Source organism: Exophiala xenobiotica (assembly GCF_000835505.1).
Source record: "Exophiala xenobiotica strain CBS 118157 unplaced genomic scaffold supercont1.6, whole genome shotgun sequence".
NCBI classification, from domain to species: Eukaryota; Fungi; Ascomycota; class Eurotiomycetes; order Chaetothyriales; family Herpotrichiellaceae; genus Exophiala; species Exophiala xenobiotica.
Genome location: NW_013562489.1, coordinates 1,959,142 through 1,975,275, shown reverse-complemented (window position 1 = coordinate 1,975,275; position 16,134 = coordinate 1,959,142). Strand labels below are relative to the sequence as shown.

The following is a 16,134-nucleotide window of genomic DNA, read 5'->3' as shown; positions in this document are numbered from 1 at the left end:
CTGAGCCATCCATTAAAATTTTTGGTAGACTGCGTCTTCGAGGCGACGGAATCAGCACAAAGGAGTGAGAGATTTGTACTGCTATGGCGACTGTCGTTCCCCCGCCAAGTAAGCGGCAAAAGATTGCTGCTCTCGAGAAAGCAGAAAAAGCTGCTGAAGATGCCAGAATACCGGACGACTTGGGCAGCGTAAGGGTGCAGTTCGTCGACCAGAGCACCGGCAAGACAACCGGCCCAGTGGTTGCGGTCCCTGTCAGAGATGCGACTGTCAAGAATCTAGAGACATTGCTCAACACGATACAAGGAAATGTACACTCAAAAACCTCTATCTCGCTTCCATGACCGTGTCTGACTTCTGCGTAGGAACCCGATGAACGACTACCATACCGCTTCTTCTTCCGCAACGATCGCGCCCCCACGGACAATGAGTCCAACATATTGGACGTCCAAAATGACTTGTACAATTCGGTTTTAAGGCCTGGCTTCAAGACCACCGAGGACAATATTGTCCTCCAATTCATTCCGCAAGCTGTCTTCCGCGTAAGGGCAGTCACACGCTGTTCAGCCTCGATATCAGGACACGGCGAAGCGATTTTGGCAACAGCGTTCTCACCAGAGACGTCTTCTAGAATGGCGACTGGAAGCGGCGACAACACCGCACGGATATGGGACTGCGACACCGGCACACCAATGCACACATTGAAGGGACATACCAGTTGGGTTCTGGCAGTATCATGGTCGCCCGATGGGAAGATCCTCGCGACGGGTAGCATGGACAATACAGCGCGCCTTTGGGACCCCAAGACAGGGGAGGCCCTCGGTGGACCATTGAAAGGCCATACGAAATGGATTACAAGTCTGACATGGGAACCATATCACAATCAAGCACCAGGGAAGCCTCGACTGGCATCTGCCTCAAAAGACGGCACGGTCAGAATATGGGACGTTCCATTGCGCCGGGTCGAGCAGACACTGTCCGGACATAAAGGGTCCGTGACGTGCGTGCGATGGGGCGGATTCAATAGGGTCTTCACGTCCTCGCAGGACAAGACAATCAAGATATGGAATTCCAAGACGTGGAATTGCTTGCATACATTATCTACGCATACGCATTGGGTGAATCATCTGGCGCTGTCCACCGATTTTGTGCTCCGGACGGCCTTTCATGATCATACGGGCAAAGTACCCGACACGGTCGAGGAAAAGATCAAGAAAGCCAAGGCACGGTTTGAAGAGGCTGCACGGCAGGAAGGGCAGTTAGTTGAGAAGCTGATATCTGCATCGGACGACAACACTATTTTCCTGTGGGACCCGTCTGCGATTTCGGGCGATTCGAATGCGTCAGTCAAGCCGATTGCGAGGTTGCTGGGTCATCAAAAGCAGGTGCTGCATGTATCCTTTTCACCGGATGGGCTGTATATTGCGTCCGCGTCGTTTGACAACAGTGTGAAACTGTGGAATGCGAGGGACGGGAAATTCCTAGCGACGTTGCGCGCGCATGTTGGAGCCGTGTATATGGTGGCTTGGTCGAGCGACTCCAGGTTGTTGGCGAGTGCCTCAAAGGACACTACGGTCAAAGTATGGGATGTGCGGACGGGGAAATTGAAGGAAGACCTCCCTGGCCACAAAGATGAAGTCTTTGCTTTGGATTGGAGTCAGGATGGGAAATGTGTGGCTAGTGGTGGGAAGGATAAAGTGGTGAAGCTGTGGAAGCATTGATGAGCTCTGCGTATGAAAGGGCAGACAACAGCTTTTATTTCGCCTTCACGAGATCATGGCGGCCAATAGAGGCGTTCTGGTGGCTGCTTTCGTGGGACTATGGTCTTTCTGATACCCGAAACACGGTTGGATGAATGAATGTCAGCAAAACTGCTTTTGAGCCAAAATCATATTTACTTTCGAATGCAATGGATTTGTATGTCTTCGTTGGTACAAACAACAGCGACGCATCCGTCCACACACTGGAGATCATCACCTTGCAAAACAAAAACCACGGTCCTCCGTTTCCCCTGGTCTTTTTAACGCCTGATTCTGCCTGCCGCAGGCGGATTGTACACAATCTTTCGCGTCTTGATCGTAGACCACTTGTAGCGTTTAAGCCACCCACTCAAAGCGAGCAGAGCCGTGCCTATTATCATAACCTTGACACCCATCTTCTTTCGGTCGTCCATTTCTGGTTCAGCGGTCCAGTTCAAAAATTCGACCACGTCCTTAGCCATTTGTGAGCTGGTGGCTGGTGTGCCATCTTCGTACTCAACGAGGCCGTCGTAGAGGACACGGGCCATAGCAATACCAGTACCAGGGAAGTAGGGGTTGAAGTTCAGGCCGGACTGGACAGTGGCGCCGGCGGGTGGCTCCTCGGGATAACCAGTCAACAAGCTGAAGATGTAGTTGCAGCCACCGTGTCGAGCCTTGACCATGAGCGATAGATCTGGGGGCAGAGCACCGTTGTTGGCAGCACGAGCGGCTTCGTCATTCTTGTATGGTGATGGAAGGTAATCTGACAATTTCCCAGGTCGCTTCTCGATCTCACCCTCGTCATTGGGTTCAGTATCATATTCATTCTCTTCGGCCAGCGCTTTAGCTTCATCGACTGTCATGAATGTGCCAACTAGAGTCCGGTATGGGATACGCTTGAGCGAGTGGCAGGCGGCGCAAACTTCTCGATAAACTTGGAAACCTCTTCGCAAACTGTGAAATTGTCAATACATGCTCCTTCTCTTCGCTGATGATTTTTTCAGATGCTTACGCCGCGTGATCGAAGGTTTTGTTCCATTTCGCGTGCTCCCACGGGTATTGCGTCGGGTGCAGACTGGCTCGTTGTTAGCCACCCAATGCTTCAGAATCAATTTTCCAAAGCTCACCCTTCTTCCGCCGGCGTCATGGCGTAGACATCTTGTCCGAAAAGATGGTAATACCAAGCGACTGAGCCAAGGGCAGCTACTGTTGCTGCAGAGGCACCTGCTGTGATGTAGAAGGGAGAAGAGGCGGATTCGGAAGAACTAGAGGAGGCGGCACGCTACAATCTTCAGTTAGTGCCTGGGCGGTAGAAAGCGAACGTTTTGCACTCCAGAGGATATTGAGGGCAACTGACAGTGGTTGTTCTGCGGACAACGGTTCGTGCAGCGGCCCTCAATGGAGCTGTGCGGATTGCCGACGTGGCCAGCATCATGTCTCAAACCCAGGCGCACGCCCTCGACAGATGATGGACTCGTCGTGCAATTGAGGGAAGAAGTGGGAGAGGCCTGACTGTCGGGCGGCAAAAGAGTGTGGGTGGTGTCGATTGTGGTGTCTTTGAGAGGAATTGAGAAGCTTTGAAGCTCGATTTCCCTACGCTTTAATGGTTGGCCTCTGATTGGCTACAGGTGAGAAATGCCCTAACCCAAAATGGGAACAGACTCGAGGTTTGGTCAAGATCTTGGATGCAAGTTGTCGCTCTCACAGTATCGCAGTCCATCACTCGTCCCTCAATCCCTGAATGTTGCCACCTTCTTCTATCGTCGTCGATCTCGGCGATGTCGCTGAATGCTTCCAAAGATGTATCTTGGAATGACCAATTCAGAAGTACCAATCAGCGCAACATCAAAGTCCAGGTCGTCATCTCGGTCGTCTTTGGCCTGAGCGCATTCCTCTCATTCTGCGTATGCCGTCATTTCCTCCAGCGACATCGACGATGCTAACGGAATTAGGTGCTTCGACCAAAATGGACCAGCCTATATCACGCCCGCAAGAAACAGTCTGACGCAGCCTCACGTCTCCCAGAGCTGCCTAAGACGCTGTTCGGATGGATTCCTGTCCTGTACAAGATCTCTCAAGAGGAGGTCCTCGTGTCGGCTGGCCTTGATGCCTATGCCTTCTTGGCCTTCTTTCGATATGCTATCAAATATCTCTCGATCACCCTCTTCTTTTCCCTGACCATTATTCTGCCTGTCAACTACAAATTCACGGGTCAACCGCTTTTCCCCAATTCTCCTGTCAACGGAACCGATCCAGACCATGATCATAATTCCACTTTCGCATTCGATCCGAACAACCCGAAGAAGGGTGTCATTGAGAAAGACAATAGCTATCTGTGGATGTACACTGTATTCGTGTACTTCTTTACGTTCGTTGCCTTGTACCTTTTGACCCAAGAGACGAAGAACATTATACGCGTCAGACAAGCATATTTGGGTACTCAAGCCACTATCACCGACCGGACGCTCCGCTTGTCAGGAATTCCAGCGGACCTGCGGTCGGAAGACGCCATCAAGGACTTCATTGAGGGACTGGGGATTGGAAAAGTCGACAGTGTCATGTTGTGTCGAAATTGGCAGACTCTAGATAACCTCATGTCCAAGAGAATGGCATGCTTGCGCAAACTCGAAGAGTCATGGACAGTCTACCTCGGACATCATCACTCCTTGCGCCATTCACGAGCTCGACAACGACAGCGCGATCAAATCGGTGATGTGGAAGAAAACGGTGCTCTTCTTTCCAGATCAGAAATGGAGCAAGCCCATGCAATGCCAGCCGATAGGCCACGCCCCACAATCAAGCTACGATACGGTCTATTCAATATGTACAGCAAGAAGATCGACGCAATTGACTATTATGAGGAGAAGCTGCGCATGTTGGATGAAAGGGTACACGCCTTGAGGACGGCCGAATTCAAGCCCACACCCCTTGCTTTCGTGACAATGGAATCGACTGCAGCTTGTCAAATGGCTATCCAAGCAATTTTGGATCCTAAACCTGGACAGCTTCTGGCTAGCTCGGCTCCGCCACCCGCAGACGTCGTTTGGAAGAATACCTACCTCTCACGAAACCACCGGATCATGCGGTCCTGGTCCATCATGATTCTCATCGGCATTCTCACCATATTCTGGGCCGCCGTTGTTGCTCCGCTGGCCGGTTTGCTCAGTATCGAAGTGATCGATAAAGTGCTACCCGGTCTTGCAGCAGCACTTGAGGAGCATGAGATCGTCCGCTCCCTTGTACAGACGGGTCTTCCGACATTGCTCTTCTCTTTGTTAGCATTGGCGGTACCATACCTGTATGATTGGTTGGCGAATCAACAGGGTATGACTTCTCAAGGGGATGTTGAGCTGTCCATCATCTCCAAGAACTTCTTCTTCACCTTCTTCAATCTTTTCATTGTGTTCACAATTTGGGGTTCGGCCACCAACTTCTACGAATTCTGGCAAGACTTGCGAGACATTCTGCGCAACACTGCAGGAATTGCGTATGCTATTGCGAAGGCCCTGGAACAGCTGTCTCCCTTCTATGTCAACTTGATCATTCTTCAAGGGCTGGGTCTTTTTCCTTTCCGGCTGCTCGAAGTTGGCTCAGTGGCTCTATATCCATTCTACCTCATTGGTGCGAAGACACCGCGCGACTACGCCGAGTTGGCTAAGCCACCGATTTTCAGCTACGGCTTCTATCTGCCACAGACAATGCTCATCTTCATCATTTGCATTGTGTACAGCGTCCTACCTTCCTCTTGGTTGATCACCTTGTTCGGCCTGGTTTACTTCTGCATCGGCGGTTTCATCCACAAGTACCAGCTGCTCTATGCCATGGAACATCGCCAACATTCGACGGGTCAGGCGTGGCCGATGATTTGCAATCGTATCATCACCGGCTTGATACTCTTCCAGCTTGCAATGACCGCGACTTTGGCACTTCGAGGCGCCCTGACTGCTTCCTTGTTTCTGGCACCAGTGCTTTTCATCACAATTTGGTACACCGCGTACTTTCAGCGGACATACGTGCCGCTCATGAAATTCATTGCACTACGCAGTATTGACCGGCAAAGCTTTCCAGAGCTTCCTACGCCCTCGGAGTCTCCGTGGGACAGAGATACTGACTACGGCCGCACTGTCGACACTGACCCTCAGACCGGCCTTCGTTATATCAATCCCAACCTAGTGCAGCCCCTGGAGACGTTATGGATCAGGAAGCCGGGCCATGGGGTCCGTCCACCGGATCAAGCGTGATGTTTCTACCATGACTATTGTTAAAGAGCAGTTCGAGCATAGCTGGTGGAGCTACTGAATTTTGTTTCGCAATCGAGATACCCTGTACAATTTCGTCGCTCTTCATCTGCATTCCCGGAAGCAGTTACCATAGTGTACCCATGAAGAGATTCCCTGTGGTGCGCCCCTTGTCGGAGTTCCGGACCACAATCATGCCAACTATGCTCAATGCTTTATCCGCATGGAACACAACGACTTTTGCTTGATTCTTGACCTGCGCCGTGGTCAACGCGCGCGGTTCCCACTAAGCGATCTGAGAAGTCCTTGCCATTTTCGAGGCTTTATTGATGATGATTGTTGAACGCAGTTGCGACCAGAGACCGTCAACTGTTACAATATTGTTAACTCTGAATCTTCCGGAACATTCCTTTTCTCACCTTCATTCCTATTCACAATCAATATCGCACACCTTTATTCACCCCTCGCTTCTATATATTAGTAAACAGTCTGCTAATCGTCAACCTGGCTTTCGAGATCCTTGTGTCTCGAGGCATCGCCCCAGTCCACGGCACCAGCATGTTTCACATCGCTAGCCAGTCTTACATGCATCGTGTTCACCCTCTAACCTACACTTTTCCAGACGACACATCATGCCGGTGCCAGCATCAGGATGTATCAGCTCGACACTCTTTTTTATCCACCGGTCTTAGACAGGAGGGCTTTCGGCATTTCCTCTCCACCAAACGATCACAAATCGACGTCCAGGAGGCATCGGCAAGGACTAATCATCCTAGAAATGGCAAGATAAACATGATGGACGGTGCATTTGATAGCACGGATGAAGGGTCCTCCTCAATCTTGAGGCGTTCCTCCAGCTTTGTGGCTCCGAACACACAACCTGCCCGACTTTCGCGAGTACGGTTCCTGTCCGATGAGGATCTGAGGTCAAAGCAAAACTCCACTTCCTATCGAGGAGGGAACCCTTTCTCAAACCCTTTCACAGACGAGATGACTTCAGTATCGAGAAGGACTTCCAGCTCATCAGATACAACCACTTACCTCCGTCCGAATGCATTTGCCGGACATCGAGACACATTGGCTCGCTTACCTCGTTACGCCTTTATCCATGACCATGATGACAACGAACTTGCTTCGAGGGTCTTATCACTTTCAACAGACAGGGCGTTATTTCCAGTTTCTCGGGTCAAGGTCCCATTGGCTCACAGCGACACTTTTCTTCCTGAACCTATCGTCAATGCAGTGCTGGAGCTTTTGTCTTTCGAGGATTACAAAGCTCTACGTCTCGTATGCCGGCAATGGAACGTCAGCATTCCACTGCCTTGTTTTCCAGCCGTCTTTCGCCTTCCAAGAGAGATCCTACAACAAGTCTACTCATACCTCTCACTGTGTGACTTTGATGCTGCTCGCCACACATCCCGAGCTTGGTATCTGGCCAGCCTGGATTGGAAAGTCCAAGAACCAATAGCCAGATCCAGTGGTATTCGAAGTGCAGTGGACGCGGACATCCAGCGGCAAAAGGACTCTTTGGCCGACAGACGGAGTATCGGCAGCGTGTCCGGGCCATTCGATGATGACTACGACATCAACAAGGAGTGGATATGTTCGAAAAGACTGGCCACAGAAAGCAGGCTTTCACCGGACTGGGCCGGGCTTTCGCTTTCTGGCGGCTACGGATCGTTCACCAGATTATCGATCGTGGAAGAGGTCGATTTTTCGAAGATCACTGCGCAAGACGCACCCTCCAGGAGCTCCAGGTCCATGGTTTCAGCTTGTGGCAGATTCGTTCTCGTAGTCTGTGGTGGAGACATTACGTTGTACAGCTTGTCTAATCCAGAAAATTCCATCGTGCCAGTCGTCCGCCTTTCTGCAGGCATTGAGGTATTGAAAGTCAGCATGGATACCAGCTCCGAGAGGTATTCGGTTGCAGCATTGCTTTCAGGTCGTCTCGGCATGCTCTGGGACTTACAAGGAACTCCATTGCAGACACGATATCGCACCAACTCTGGCGAACCAATGAATCTGGGGATGCAAACAACTATCCAAGACTCGGCCATTCACTCTTATGCAAGGCCTCTCGTTGCGAATCTGCCAATTAGCTCTCAGGAACTCCTCGCCGCGGAAGCAAATCACGACGACTCATCACCACCTTCGATGCTCGGTGGGACATCTTCTCCCGGTTTCGTCCCAAGTCCACCATCCTTGTAGCACGAGTATTCAGGACAGGATCCCTCAGCAGACAGCGACCCCATTGAAGATGATGAGAGTGGGCCTGTAAAACTTGGTATACCTATCGAGACACGCGCAACAGCTGTGTATACGGATCTTGGTAGCCCGGACGATCTCCCAAGGAGCGTGGCTATTTGTCCAAATCGGAAGTGCGTTGCATTTGGATGCCGAATGGGCATTGAGCTGCATTGGGTAGATGCTTTGACTGGAGGTGACCTCAACCGGTGGTTTCCTCTTGCGGCACCAAGTGATTACCTCTATTTCCTGCCACAACGGCCAGGTCTTGATTCGAGAAAGAAACTCCGGCTAATATCCAGTGCGGCCGGTCCTGTTGCTACTGAGTTATTCCGAAGCGACAGCACGCCTGCCAGATGGGAATACTGGCCAACTTCAGCCGCCCACGGACGTCGGCAGAGCTTGACACGTCTCTTCTTCGGCAACCTACCAATCCCAACTGCTGCCATTCCGCAATCAGCACGGCCGGGTTTGGAAGCTCAAGTACAAGGTGATGAAGTTCAAGGCATTCTGCGCGCTGTGGACTGTGATCATTTCCGAGCAGTTCCAGTCAGCGACGGCTCTCACATGCTCTTCACGGACCCGGCGAACGGAATGTTATGCCTGGGCAGCGATGCCCCTCTTGGAGGTCCAACTAAGCTTATCAGGAAGATTGTCTTTACTCCTCCGGCCCATCCGAACGGCAGATACTGCTCGTCGCTGCGGTACACGGCTGGCAAAGCTCTAGACTGGGGGTTGCGTGTTGTTGCTGCCTATAATGACGGGCAAATCGTACTCTACAATGTCCCTTCAGACATCTTCAGACGCATGCAGAATGTACACAGCTCGACAGATGTATGGGATGAGAACGCCGGAGTCGTTGGACAAAGCGATTTACTGATGGATGCTCTCATGAGCAGCCACCCGGATCGGTCTACTGAGACTCTCACCGGTACTGCCGCGGCTTCAAGTCCTCAAATCTCACCAGAAAGTCCTCTGTATGTTGACGGCGTTGTGATTGCTTGTATTGAGAATGACTTTGTGGACGACCTTTCTGTGCAGACTGAAGGCGGAGGTTGTTTTGTGTGGGTCTTTTACAGAAGTGGGCGAGCGGAACTGCGCAGTATTTACTGGCCAAGCAATCACCGCAAGAGAGTCAGGTACATTGGTGAAGATGGTCTTGTCTATGATGTGGACGGTGGGAGTTCGGGGACGGACGACGACTCATATGAGCACGACAAGGGCAGGGCGACGACGATTACAGGCGCGGAGCCACAACCAGGGCATGTGTCTTGGGCAGCCCTAGATGGTCACGTTGACCATGCCGCTCGCCCAAAGGCGGCATGATCGGGCTATCTGTATGGTTCAGGTACGGACGCGACGCGATATTTTTATCTGTGTCGAATCGGCATACAAGTGGGAGCATGGTGCGATACTCATTGATAGCCTTTGAGACTGCGTTTTGCTACAAGTACACCCATTGTTTGAGATAGGAGTCGGAGGCTGGACTAAGCGATTGAAGTCAGACTGTTTGAACGATCACACTACGTTGCTTTCTCGATACATATGCTGACATGGAGGCCTCTTATATCGTAAGTCGAGCCGCCATAGAATCTGGACCAGTGAGCGCTTCCGGGCAAAGGTAGAGATGCCCCACGCCGGTGTGCGCCTCCCCCTTGCATCAAATGGCGATCTCTCAGTCCACAGTCTGCGATAGCATCTTAATCGACCAGCTGACATTACCATATAATGCAAGCTTCCTCGGTTCGTAGTATAAGTTTTGGTGAGCTTTGGTAGTATCACTGCTGATCTAACGCTTGCAGCAACGTCTTGCTCAATCTTTCAACCTGTTCGGGAGTCGTTGTCAAACTTGTCATGAAGTATATAACATCTCCCAAGACGCGGGAATGGATCCCACACCCTTCGGAATCCAGCAGCGTGAGCAGAAGAGCCTGCAGTGACGCTGTGGCGGACGAGTTATAGCCCGATCCCTCGGACGCGACTTTGAGCACGAGGACGGTGCCCAACGCGAAACAACCTCTCAGTTTGGGATGGTGAGAGAGCGTGTCGAGAAGGGAGGGCGGGAAGAATGAAAACACCGGCGTCGCCTGCGTAGGAGGGGATGCAGACGAGAGGGCCGGAGTGGTGGACTGGGATGTCGATGAGGTCCAGGGTTTCTTGAACTCATCCCACGACCCCTCGGTGTCCATCCGCCGATACTCATCCAGCGCCTTGTTGCCGACCATGCAGCCGATGGGATGGGCGGTGTACGAGTGTCCGTGGAGGAGGGCGTCTGATTTCGAGGCGGACAGAAACGTTTGGAAGATGGATTCGCTGGCTGCGGTGAGCGCGAGCGGCAACAGGCCCGCGGTTAAAAGTTTGGCGTGCACGGATATGTCTGGCGCGATCGGGGTGTGAAGGCGTGGTGATTGAGCGGCAGATGGAGATTGTGTGGAAAAGTTCTCGGCCGGCGTGGAAAGGAAGGATGATGAGCTGGCGCGGCCGAGCCGGTAGAGGCCGGTGAAGACTTCGTCTGCGATGAGAGGGAGGCCGGTCCAGTTCGAATCTGAACAGTTGGGTTCTGGTCCATCAACGGGAGTTCCTATGAGATCGGGGTTCGAGCGGATCGTGGTGATAAGCGTGCGTTGGAACAGCGGGTCCACGAAAATCATCCCGCCCGCGCCCATGAGGAGAGGTTCCATGATCAACGCACCCAAACGTTTGCCTTGGTCCTTGACGAGGGTTGTCAGGGTCGATTTGATGTGTTCTTCGTACCGGGCTGTGTCGGCTTGGCGAGCGTCGAAGTTGAAGATTGAGTCGAGTGAGTCGAAGACCTGGACTGTTCTGTCGTTGGCGTGAATGCTGCTAGATTGCATGTCCTCGGGAATGCTGAGTTCCCATTTCCCATGTCGCATGAGCAGGGACGGCGGATCGAACCAGTGGCCCCATGGTTGATGCCAGTCGACTTTCTCGTTGAAGATGTTCGGTTCGGAACAATTCATGACGCCGATCGTGTCGCCGTGGTAGCTGCCTTTCAGGCCGAGGATGGCGACTGGGGATCCTCCGTCGTCCTTGGCCCAGCCGTAGCGCTGGCACGAGGCGCGCAGGGCCATTTTCACGGCGACTTCCATGCCCGTGCTGCCGTTGTCGGTGAAGAAGACGCGGTTCAGGCGTGGGTTTTGCAGGGTCGAGAGCAGGTTGTAGGATATGTCGAGGGCTGGTTCGTGCACGGCGTGGGCGAACATGACGTGTCCGTACCGACCGGCGGCGTGGGCGGCGGTGAGTGCGATGTCGGGGTTGCCGTGACCGAGACCTTGAGTCCACCATGATGCTGAGGCGTCGAAGAGAGGTGTGAGCAGAGACTTGGCGGGTGGTTGTGCTGCGAGTGGTGCTAGACCTGAACTCGAGGTTGTGGTGGACGAGGCCAGGGAGGGATCGGATTCTTGGTTGTACGCTTGGAAGTGGTCGCCGTAGGCTGAGTCGATGGCGATGATGTTATGGGGAATGCTGTGTTGGCGGAAAGGGTGCCATATCACTCCCTCGGCTTGCGAAGGCATTGATGTAAGTTTTGAGACACGGGAGAAGTGTCTTTGTTGGAGAAGGTCTATCAGACTGGTAACGGCTTTAGACTCGGAGCATTCTTGATAGTAGTCTGACAAGACGGCCTCGTCATCCTTGGGGTCTTGTCGTCTCGTGGGAGGCATTGGAAGAGCGACGGTCGGTATGTCATGCTTTGAGAAGTGTTTCTCGAGGTAGCCATAATTGCGCCATTGAGAGTCGTCAAACAGGATCAACGAGTCGAGATCGTATCCTCGTACATGGAGTGATTCGAAGGCTGAGATAGTAGTGCCTATACCTCCAAGTTTGCTGTCTCCGATAAGGAGAGTGGGCAGACGTAGTGGTCTGTACAGATCGGCCTGAACGGAGCCAGAAGGTCCGGGAGACAAGACTCCTCCCGCTGTTTCGAGGATGGCATATCGTCCTCCGGCTTGGCTGTGCTGAGAAAGGAGCTCCTTGACTTGCCTGACTATCTGATGGTCGGACGTCGGTATCTGGGCCTTGGTTAGTGGATGCTAAGATCCGGTACCAGGGGAATGAGCCTTACTGAGCTGCTCCCATCAAGCTGGGCCGCCAAGTGAGGACTGAGCGGCTTAGAAAATTGAGAAATGCATTTCGAGACGATGTCCGGCACATATTGCCTGATATGCCTATGTTTGCAGTTAAGAAGAAGGGTACCTCGGTGAGTAAGTTGTGCTTACCTATCATCAGCCTCGGCCTGAGGTCCGGTGGAGACGGGCTTCAGGTACAGCAAGCCATTAGGCGATGCTCGGCGTTGCAAAGCTCGACATAGAATCGTCGAGACAATGGTCTTGCCAACGTCTGTGTTGGCGCCATAGACCTGCCACGCCTTCAGGTCTCGCCAAAGCATCCCGACCACCGCTGTCCTACCCACGCAGGCACCACTGGAAGTGAGAGAGTCGAACAAGGAGGAGATGCCAGATGCCAGTCCACGGAAGCCGCAGAGAAGCAGCTAAACTTCTAAGAGATTTTGTCCCTGCCAAGCCTCTAAACCCCCCGGTCTCCGGAATAACCCGAACCTCCGATTGGCGGCCAACCGAGGCTCTATCGCTTAACCTTCTGTTCTGGACAATTGTCGGGCCTCCTCAATATCAAAGAGTTGCTCGCTGACCCCAACAAATGTTCACTCGTATTTTGACGAGTTTTGGTTCTTGAAGAGCTATTGTTGCCTTCACGTAACCTCTATCCTGCGCCTTGGGGTCCTCGGACACATAGATCATTCGCAATATCGCTTTGTTGACTGAACCCTCAGCATTTGTCCGGCGATTCTTTCAGGATGTCACCATCTCCTCTGGAACAACGACTGTCCGCCCTTCTGGAGACACGTCGATCCCAATCAAAACTCCGCACTTTAAAGTCAAGTCCGTCTGGATCAGTAGACTTTTCGTCCAACGACTTCCTGTCCTTGTCCACCAACCAGGAGTTCAACGACGACTATCTCCAAGCTTTGAGCAGAAGCCGGATACCTCTGGGCTCAACTGGGTCCAGACTCCTCGATGGTAACTCGCAACATGCTGAGAATCTGGAACGGGAGCTCGCGGAGTTTCATGGCGCTGAGGCTGGACTTCTGGCCAACTCCGGTTTTGATGCGAATGTTAGCATTTTCGCGTTTCTTCCTCGGGAAGGAGATGTCATCATCTACGATGAATTAATCCATGCCAGCGTACACGATGGCATGAGGCAGAGCAGAGCACGGCAGAGAGTACCCTTCAAGCATAATGATGTCGTTGATCTGGCCCGTGTCTTGCAGAAGTTTGCCTCTGGGGATTTCAGCGGGACCATTTTCATTGCCGTCGAGACGGTCTACAGTATGGATGGCGATCTGGCGCCCTTGACAGAGATTGTCGAGCTTATGGAATCGACCTTTCCACACAGGAATGCTCACCTCATAGTGGATGAGGCGCATGCCACGGGGCTTTACGGTCCCAACGGCTCAGGAAGAGTCTGCGAGCTCGGCCTCGAGAATCGTGTCTCCATCCGTCTGCACACGTTTGGCAAAGCCCTAGCATGCAATGGGGGTAAGTGAATGTCCGATAAATGTGCGACTTTTCTGATCTTCTATCAGCCATTATTCTCTGCCCCCCTGTCATACGCCTCTATCTGATCAACTACGCCCGACCCCTAATCTACACGACATTTATGTCCTACCCTAGCCTAATTGCAATCAAAACAGCATATAGCTGGCTACAATCGGGGAAGGCAAATCTAGTAGGGCGCCACTTCTCGCCGGACTTTGTCACGGGACTAACATTTTCAGCTTGCCGCAAATCTGTATCACCTAATCGACCATCTTCACACTCAACTTCAGACGTTGGTGGCCGCCAAACCTCAAGCAACGAAAGAGAGTCTCGAAAATCTCATCACACTACCGGGTACTTGCCCAGAGTCGCCTATCTTCGCCATTCTGAGCTCCCATCCTCGCTTGTTGGCCGCACACTGCCAGGCTGCTGGATTTATTGTGCGTCCGGTCGTTGCGCCGACGGTGCCCGAGGGCACTGAGAGAGTTAGAGTTTGTCTTCATTCAGGAAACACTATTGAGCAGATTGACAAGTTCGTGGCGTGTGTCAGGGAATGGCTCGAGAAAGCAGTCGTGGGCATAGGAATGCAGAACGAAATCAACAGCCTCAACAAGAGACCTATGCAACACTCTGGCCAGCGCAGCACCGAAGCCCTGTTACCGGCAAAGATATGAGGCTGGCAGGGGACGCTGCCAACGTTATTTGACCCTCTTATGGTCAATCTGCTTGAGACAGAATATCTGCTGCCAATCCCCAGTGATGATGGCTTTGGAGAGGAGTAATAAGAAGCTCCAGGATTACAGGTTTAGATGATGCTTGTGCTTATTGCATCAAGCCTAGCACCTTCTGAGAGGAAAGTGCGCGATCGCTATATCTTGGGAATGCTGAATAGGGGTGCGGAAATCCACTAAGATATCTTGGACGAATGACACCGAGAACGAGCAGTGGCCAGCGAACTCTTGCCACTAGTCTGCAGTCGAAGGAGAGCATATCTGCCAACATGTTCTCGTTGAAGGACTTCCGGAACGGTTTTCATCCTACGGCACTTGCGCAACGATCTAGCTGCACGCGCCGTGGTAGAGCGGCTGGCCTTTATGCAGGGTAGGCCGACTAAGGGGATTTCAGCGACATCAGTGCTGCAGATCGTGACAGGCAAGTCCAATGTCAGTGCGAAATATTGCCGCACTAACAGGTAATCGCGCGGCGAGCGGCGAGTTCGGGGAGTATATCTCGATGGAGGGCGCAGATTCGAACAACAAGAAGAAGTCGTCAGCAAGCCTTGGATGAAGATGTAGAGGCTCTAGGGACGCAAAGGATCCCGGGATTGCAGACAACGACCGACTGCATAGGTCACTGTAGGAGTGGGTGGTGGGAAGGCGCCGCTTGTCAGTACTACTGGAGTTTGATATAAAGCTACAGTAGCGAGTAGATTTGTCCTACTATTGCCAGAAAGCGGCTGGAAAGACGAATAAATACTAGTACTTAGTTCTGCATATTCAAGTACCTTACTCATGGTCGAAATGATCTCTTAGTACTGGGAAGAAAGGGATAAAGGACAGCCTCACAACTTGAAGGCCTGTCTCATCCTGAGGTCATGGAGCTACCAGTCGTTAGGCGTTCAGAACTCGGAGGCATTTATCTTTGCCACCGAAAACGCTTGGCGACCTCAAAGCGCACGTACGGAGAGATTTGATACCTAAAAAAAAGCCACTCACCCCGGACTCGAACACAGGAACACTACCAGAAGAAAATGGCAAAAAAACTTTTAGCACTCTTTGAAAAGCGTGTCATCCTTAGTGCAGGGGCCATGCTAATCTGCAGCATTGTTAGTTTGATGTTTGGCACTTATGGTGTGATGAACAAACCTTCTCTGTATCGTTTCAAATTGACCAAATGCCTTTCGGCACCAGTATTTGGCTACTACTGCATATAAATTTGATTTTGGTTATCACGTGATCGCGCTGAGCGACCCTACGATTCTCCGAGTGCTCCAGGCTACTGAAGGAAACTCTACGGTAGCACGCACTGCATTGAACAGGAAGCCCTTCTACCACACAAAGTGTCCTCGCTGCTGTTTGTCGTCGAATGACACCCTAGCGCCATATTACACGATTTACCTATGAGATCGTAGTAGCTACCTTACTTACCTCCTTAGGCAGGTAGGCTTTGTGATTGGAGTGCTCGCCTAGCGCCACGGCCTTTCGCTGCGGACCGCGAGACGGAACTTTCTCGCCAGTCTGGATGATGGAGATCGCCAGTCTGGATGATGGAGATCGCCAGTCTGGATGATGGAGATCGCCAGTCTGGATGATGGAGATCGCCAGTCTGGATGATGGAGAT

The 16,134-nt window shown here is 52.2% G+C and overlaps 6 protein-coding genes across 7 annotated transcripts; 4 read left to right on the top strand and 2 right to left on the bottom strand.

Moving 5' to 3' along the window:
- The first annotated feature begins 44 nt into the window (after positions 1-44).
- PV05_09993 (uncharacterized protein) lies at positions 45-1,895 on the top strand. The gene is made up of 2 exons (XM_013456384.1): positions 45-308; positions 363-1,895. Exons 1-2 carry the CDS (start codon positions 84-86, stop codon positions 1,716-1,718), a joined length of 1,581 nt encoding a protein of 526 aa, XP_013311838.1. The 5' UTR covers positions 45-83; the 3' UTR covers positions 1,719-1,895.
- Positions 1,873-3,288, bottom strand: PV05_09992 (cytochrome c1, heme protein, mitochondrial). The gene is made up of 4 exons (XM_013456383.1): positions 3,094-3,288; positions 2,864-3,018; positions 2,749-2,811; positions 1,873-2,690 (listed from the first exon to the last, which is right to left on the bottom strand). Exons 1-4 carry the CDS (start codon positions 3,169-3,171, stop codon positions 2,018-2,020), a joined length of 969 nt encoding a protein of 322 aa, XP_013311837.1. The 5' UTR covers positions 3,172-3,288; the 3' UTR covers positions 1,873-2,017.
- A 168-nt stretch (positions 3,289-3,456) lies between these two features.
- On the top strand, positions 3,457-6,095 carry PV05_09991 (uncharacterized protein). The gene is made up of 2 exons (XM_013456382.1): positions 3,457-3,640; positions 3,689-6,095. The coding sequence occupies exons 1-2, from the start codon at positions 3,515-3,517 to the stop codon at positions 5,975-5,977; spliced, it is 2,415 nt and encodes an 804-aa protein (XP_013311836.1). The 5' UTR covers positions 3,457-3,514; the 3' UTR covers positions 5,978-6,095.
- Positions 6,096-6,486: 391 nt separating this feature from the next.
- Positions 6,487-9,703, top strand: PV05_09990 (uncharacterized protein). The gene is made up of 2 exons (XM_013456381.1): positions 6,487-8,135; positions 8,196-9,703. The coding sequence occupies exons 1-2, from the start codon at positions 6,533-6,535 to the stop codon at positions 9,542-9,544; spliced, it is 2,952 nt and encodes a 983-aa protein (XP_013311835.1). The 5' UTR covers positions 6,487-6,532; the 3' UTR covers positions 9,545-9,703.
- PV05_09989 lies at positions 9,633-12,697 on the bottom strand. 2 transcript variants are annotated; one of them, XM_013456380.1, is made up of 3 exons: positions 12,457-12,697; positions 12,303-12,405; positions 9,633-12,249 (listed from the first exon to the last, which is right to left on the bottom strand). In XM_013456380.1, exons 1-3 carry the CDS (start codon positions 12,624-12,626, stop codon positions 9,997-9,999), a joined length of 2,526 nt encoding a protein of 841 aa, XP_013311834.1. In that variant the 5' UTR covers positions 12,627-12,697; the 3' UTR covers positions 9,633-9,996. The 2 variants fall into 2 exon arrangements, with proteins under 2 accessions (XP_013311834.1, XP_013311833.1); XM_013456379.1 differs by having other exon boundaries at positions 12,303-12,697.
- Positions 12,698-12,919: 222 nt separating this feature from the next.
- On the top strand, positions 12,920-15,273 carry PV05_09988 (uncharacterized protein). The gene is made up of 3 exons (XM_013456378.1): positions 12,920-13,794; positions 13,842-13,984; positions 14,034-15,273. Exons 1-3 carry the CDS (start codon positions 13,053-13,055, stop codon positions 14,466-14,468), a joined length of 1,320 nt encoding a protein of 439 aa, XP_013311832.1. The 5' UTR covers positions 12,920-13,052; the 3' UTR covers positions 14,469-15,273.
- Positions 15,274-16,134: the final 861 nt, after the last annotated feature.

What these genes read in the sequence shown, in the direction of transcription:
- PV05_09990 (XM_013456381.1), top strand. Translation starts at nt 6,533, where the DNA reads ATGTTTCACATCGCTAGCCAGTCTTACATGCATCGTGTTCACCCTCTA. An exon ending in ATCACCACCTTCGATGCTCG is followed by an intron (nt 8,136 to 8,195) that starts GTGGGACATCTT and finishes ACGAGTATTCAG; the next exon opens with GACAGGATCCCTCAGCAGAC.
- PV05_09991 (XM_013456382.1), top strand. Translation starts at nt 3,515, where the DNA reads ATGTCGCTGAATGCTTCCAAAGATGTATCTTGGAATGACCAATTCAGA. An exon ending in GCGCATTCCTCTCATTCTGC is followed by an intron (nt 3,641 to 3,688) that starts GTATGCCGTCAT and finishes TAACGGAATTAG; the next exon opens with GTGCTTCGACCAAAATGGAC.
- PV05_09988 (XM_013456378.1), top strand. Translation starts at nt 13,053, where the DNA reads ATGTCACCATCTCCTCTGGAACAACGACTGTCCGCCCTTCTGGAGACA. An exon ending in AGCCCTAGCATGCAATGGGG is followed by an intron (nt 13,795 to 13,841) that starts GTAAGTGAATGT and finishes ATCTTCTATCAG; the next exon opens with CCATTATTCTCTGCCCCCCT. An exon ending in AATCGGGGAAGGCAAATCTA is followed by an intron (nt 13,985 to 14,033) that starts GTAGGGCGCCAC and finishes TAACATTTTCAG; the next exon opens with CTTGCCGCAAATCTGTATCA.
- PV05_09989 (XM_013456380.1), bottom strand. Translation starts at nt 12,626, where the DNA reads ATGCTTTGGCGAGACCTGAAGGCGTGGCAGGTCTATGGCGCCAACACA. An exon ending in CAGGCCGAGGCTGATGATAG is followed by an intron (nt 12,406 to 12,456) that starts GTAAGCACAACT and finishes CTGCAAACATAG; the next exon opens with GCATATCAGGCAATATGTGC. An exon ending in AGCTTGATGGGAGCAGCTCA is followed by an intron (nt 12,250 to 12,302) that starts GTAAGGCTCATT and finishes ACCAAGGCCCAG; the next exon opens with ATACCGACGTCCGACCATCA.
- PV05_09992 (XM_013456383.1), bottom strand. Translation starts at nt 3,171, where the DNA reads ATGATGCTGGCCACGTCGGCAATCCGCACAGCTCCATTGAGGGCCGCT. An exon ending in TTGTCCGCAGAACAACCACT is followed by an intron (nt 3,019 to 3,093) that starts GTCAGTTGCCCT and finishes TGAAGATTGTAG; the next exon opens with CGTGCCGCCTCCTCTAGTTC. An exon ending in ATGACGCCGGCGGAAGAAGG is followed by an intron (nt 2,812 to 2,863) that starts GTGAGCTTTGGA and finishes ACAACGAGCCAG; the next exon opens with TCTGCACCCGACGCAATACC.
- PV05_09993 (XM_013456384.1), top strand. Translation starts at nt 84, where the DNA reads ATGGCGACTGTCGTTCCCCCGCCAAGTAAGCGGCAAAAGATTGCTGCT. An exon ending in TCAACACGATACAAGGAAAT is followed by an intron (nt 309 to 362) that starts GTACACTCAAAA and finishes ACTTCTGCGTAG; the next exon opens with GAACCCGATGAACGACTACC.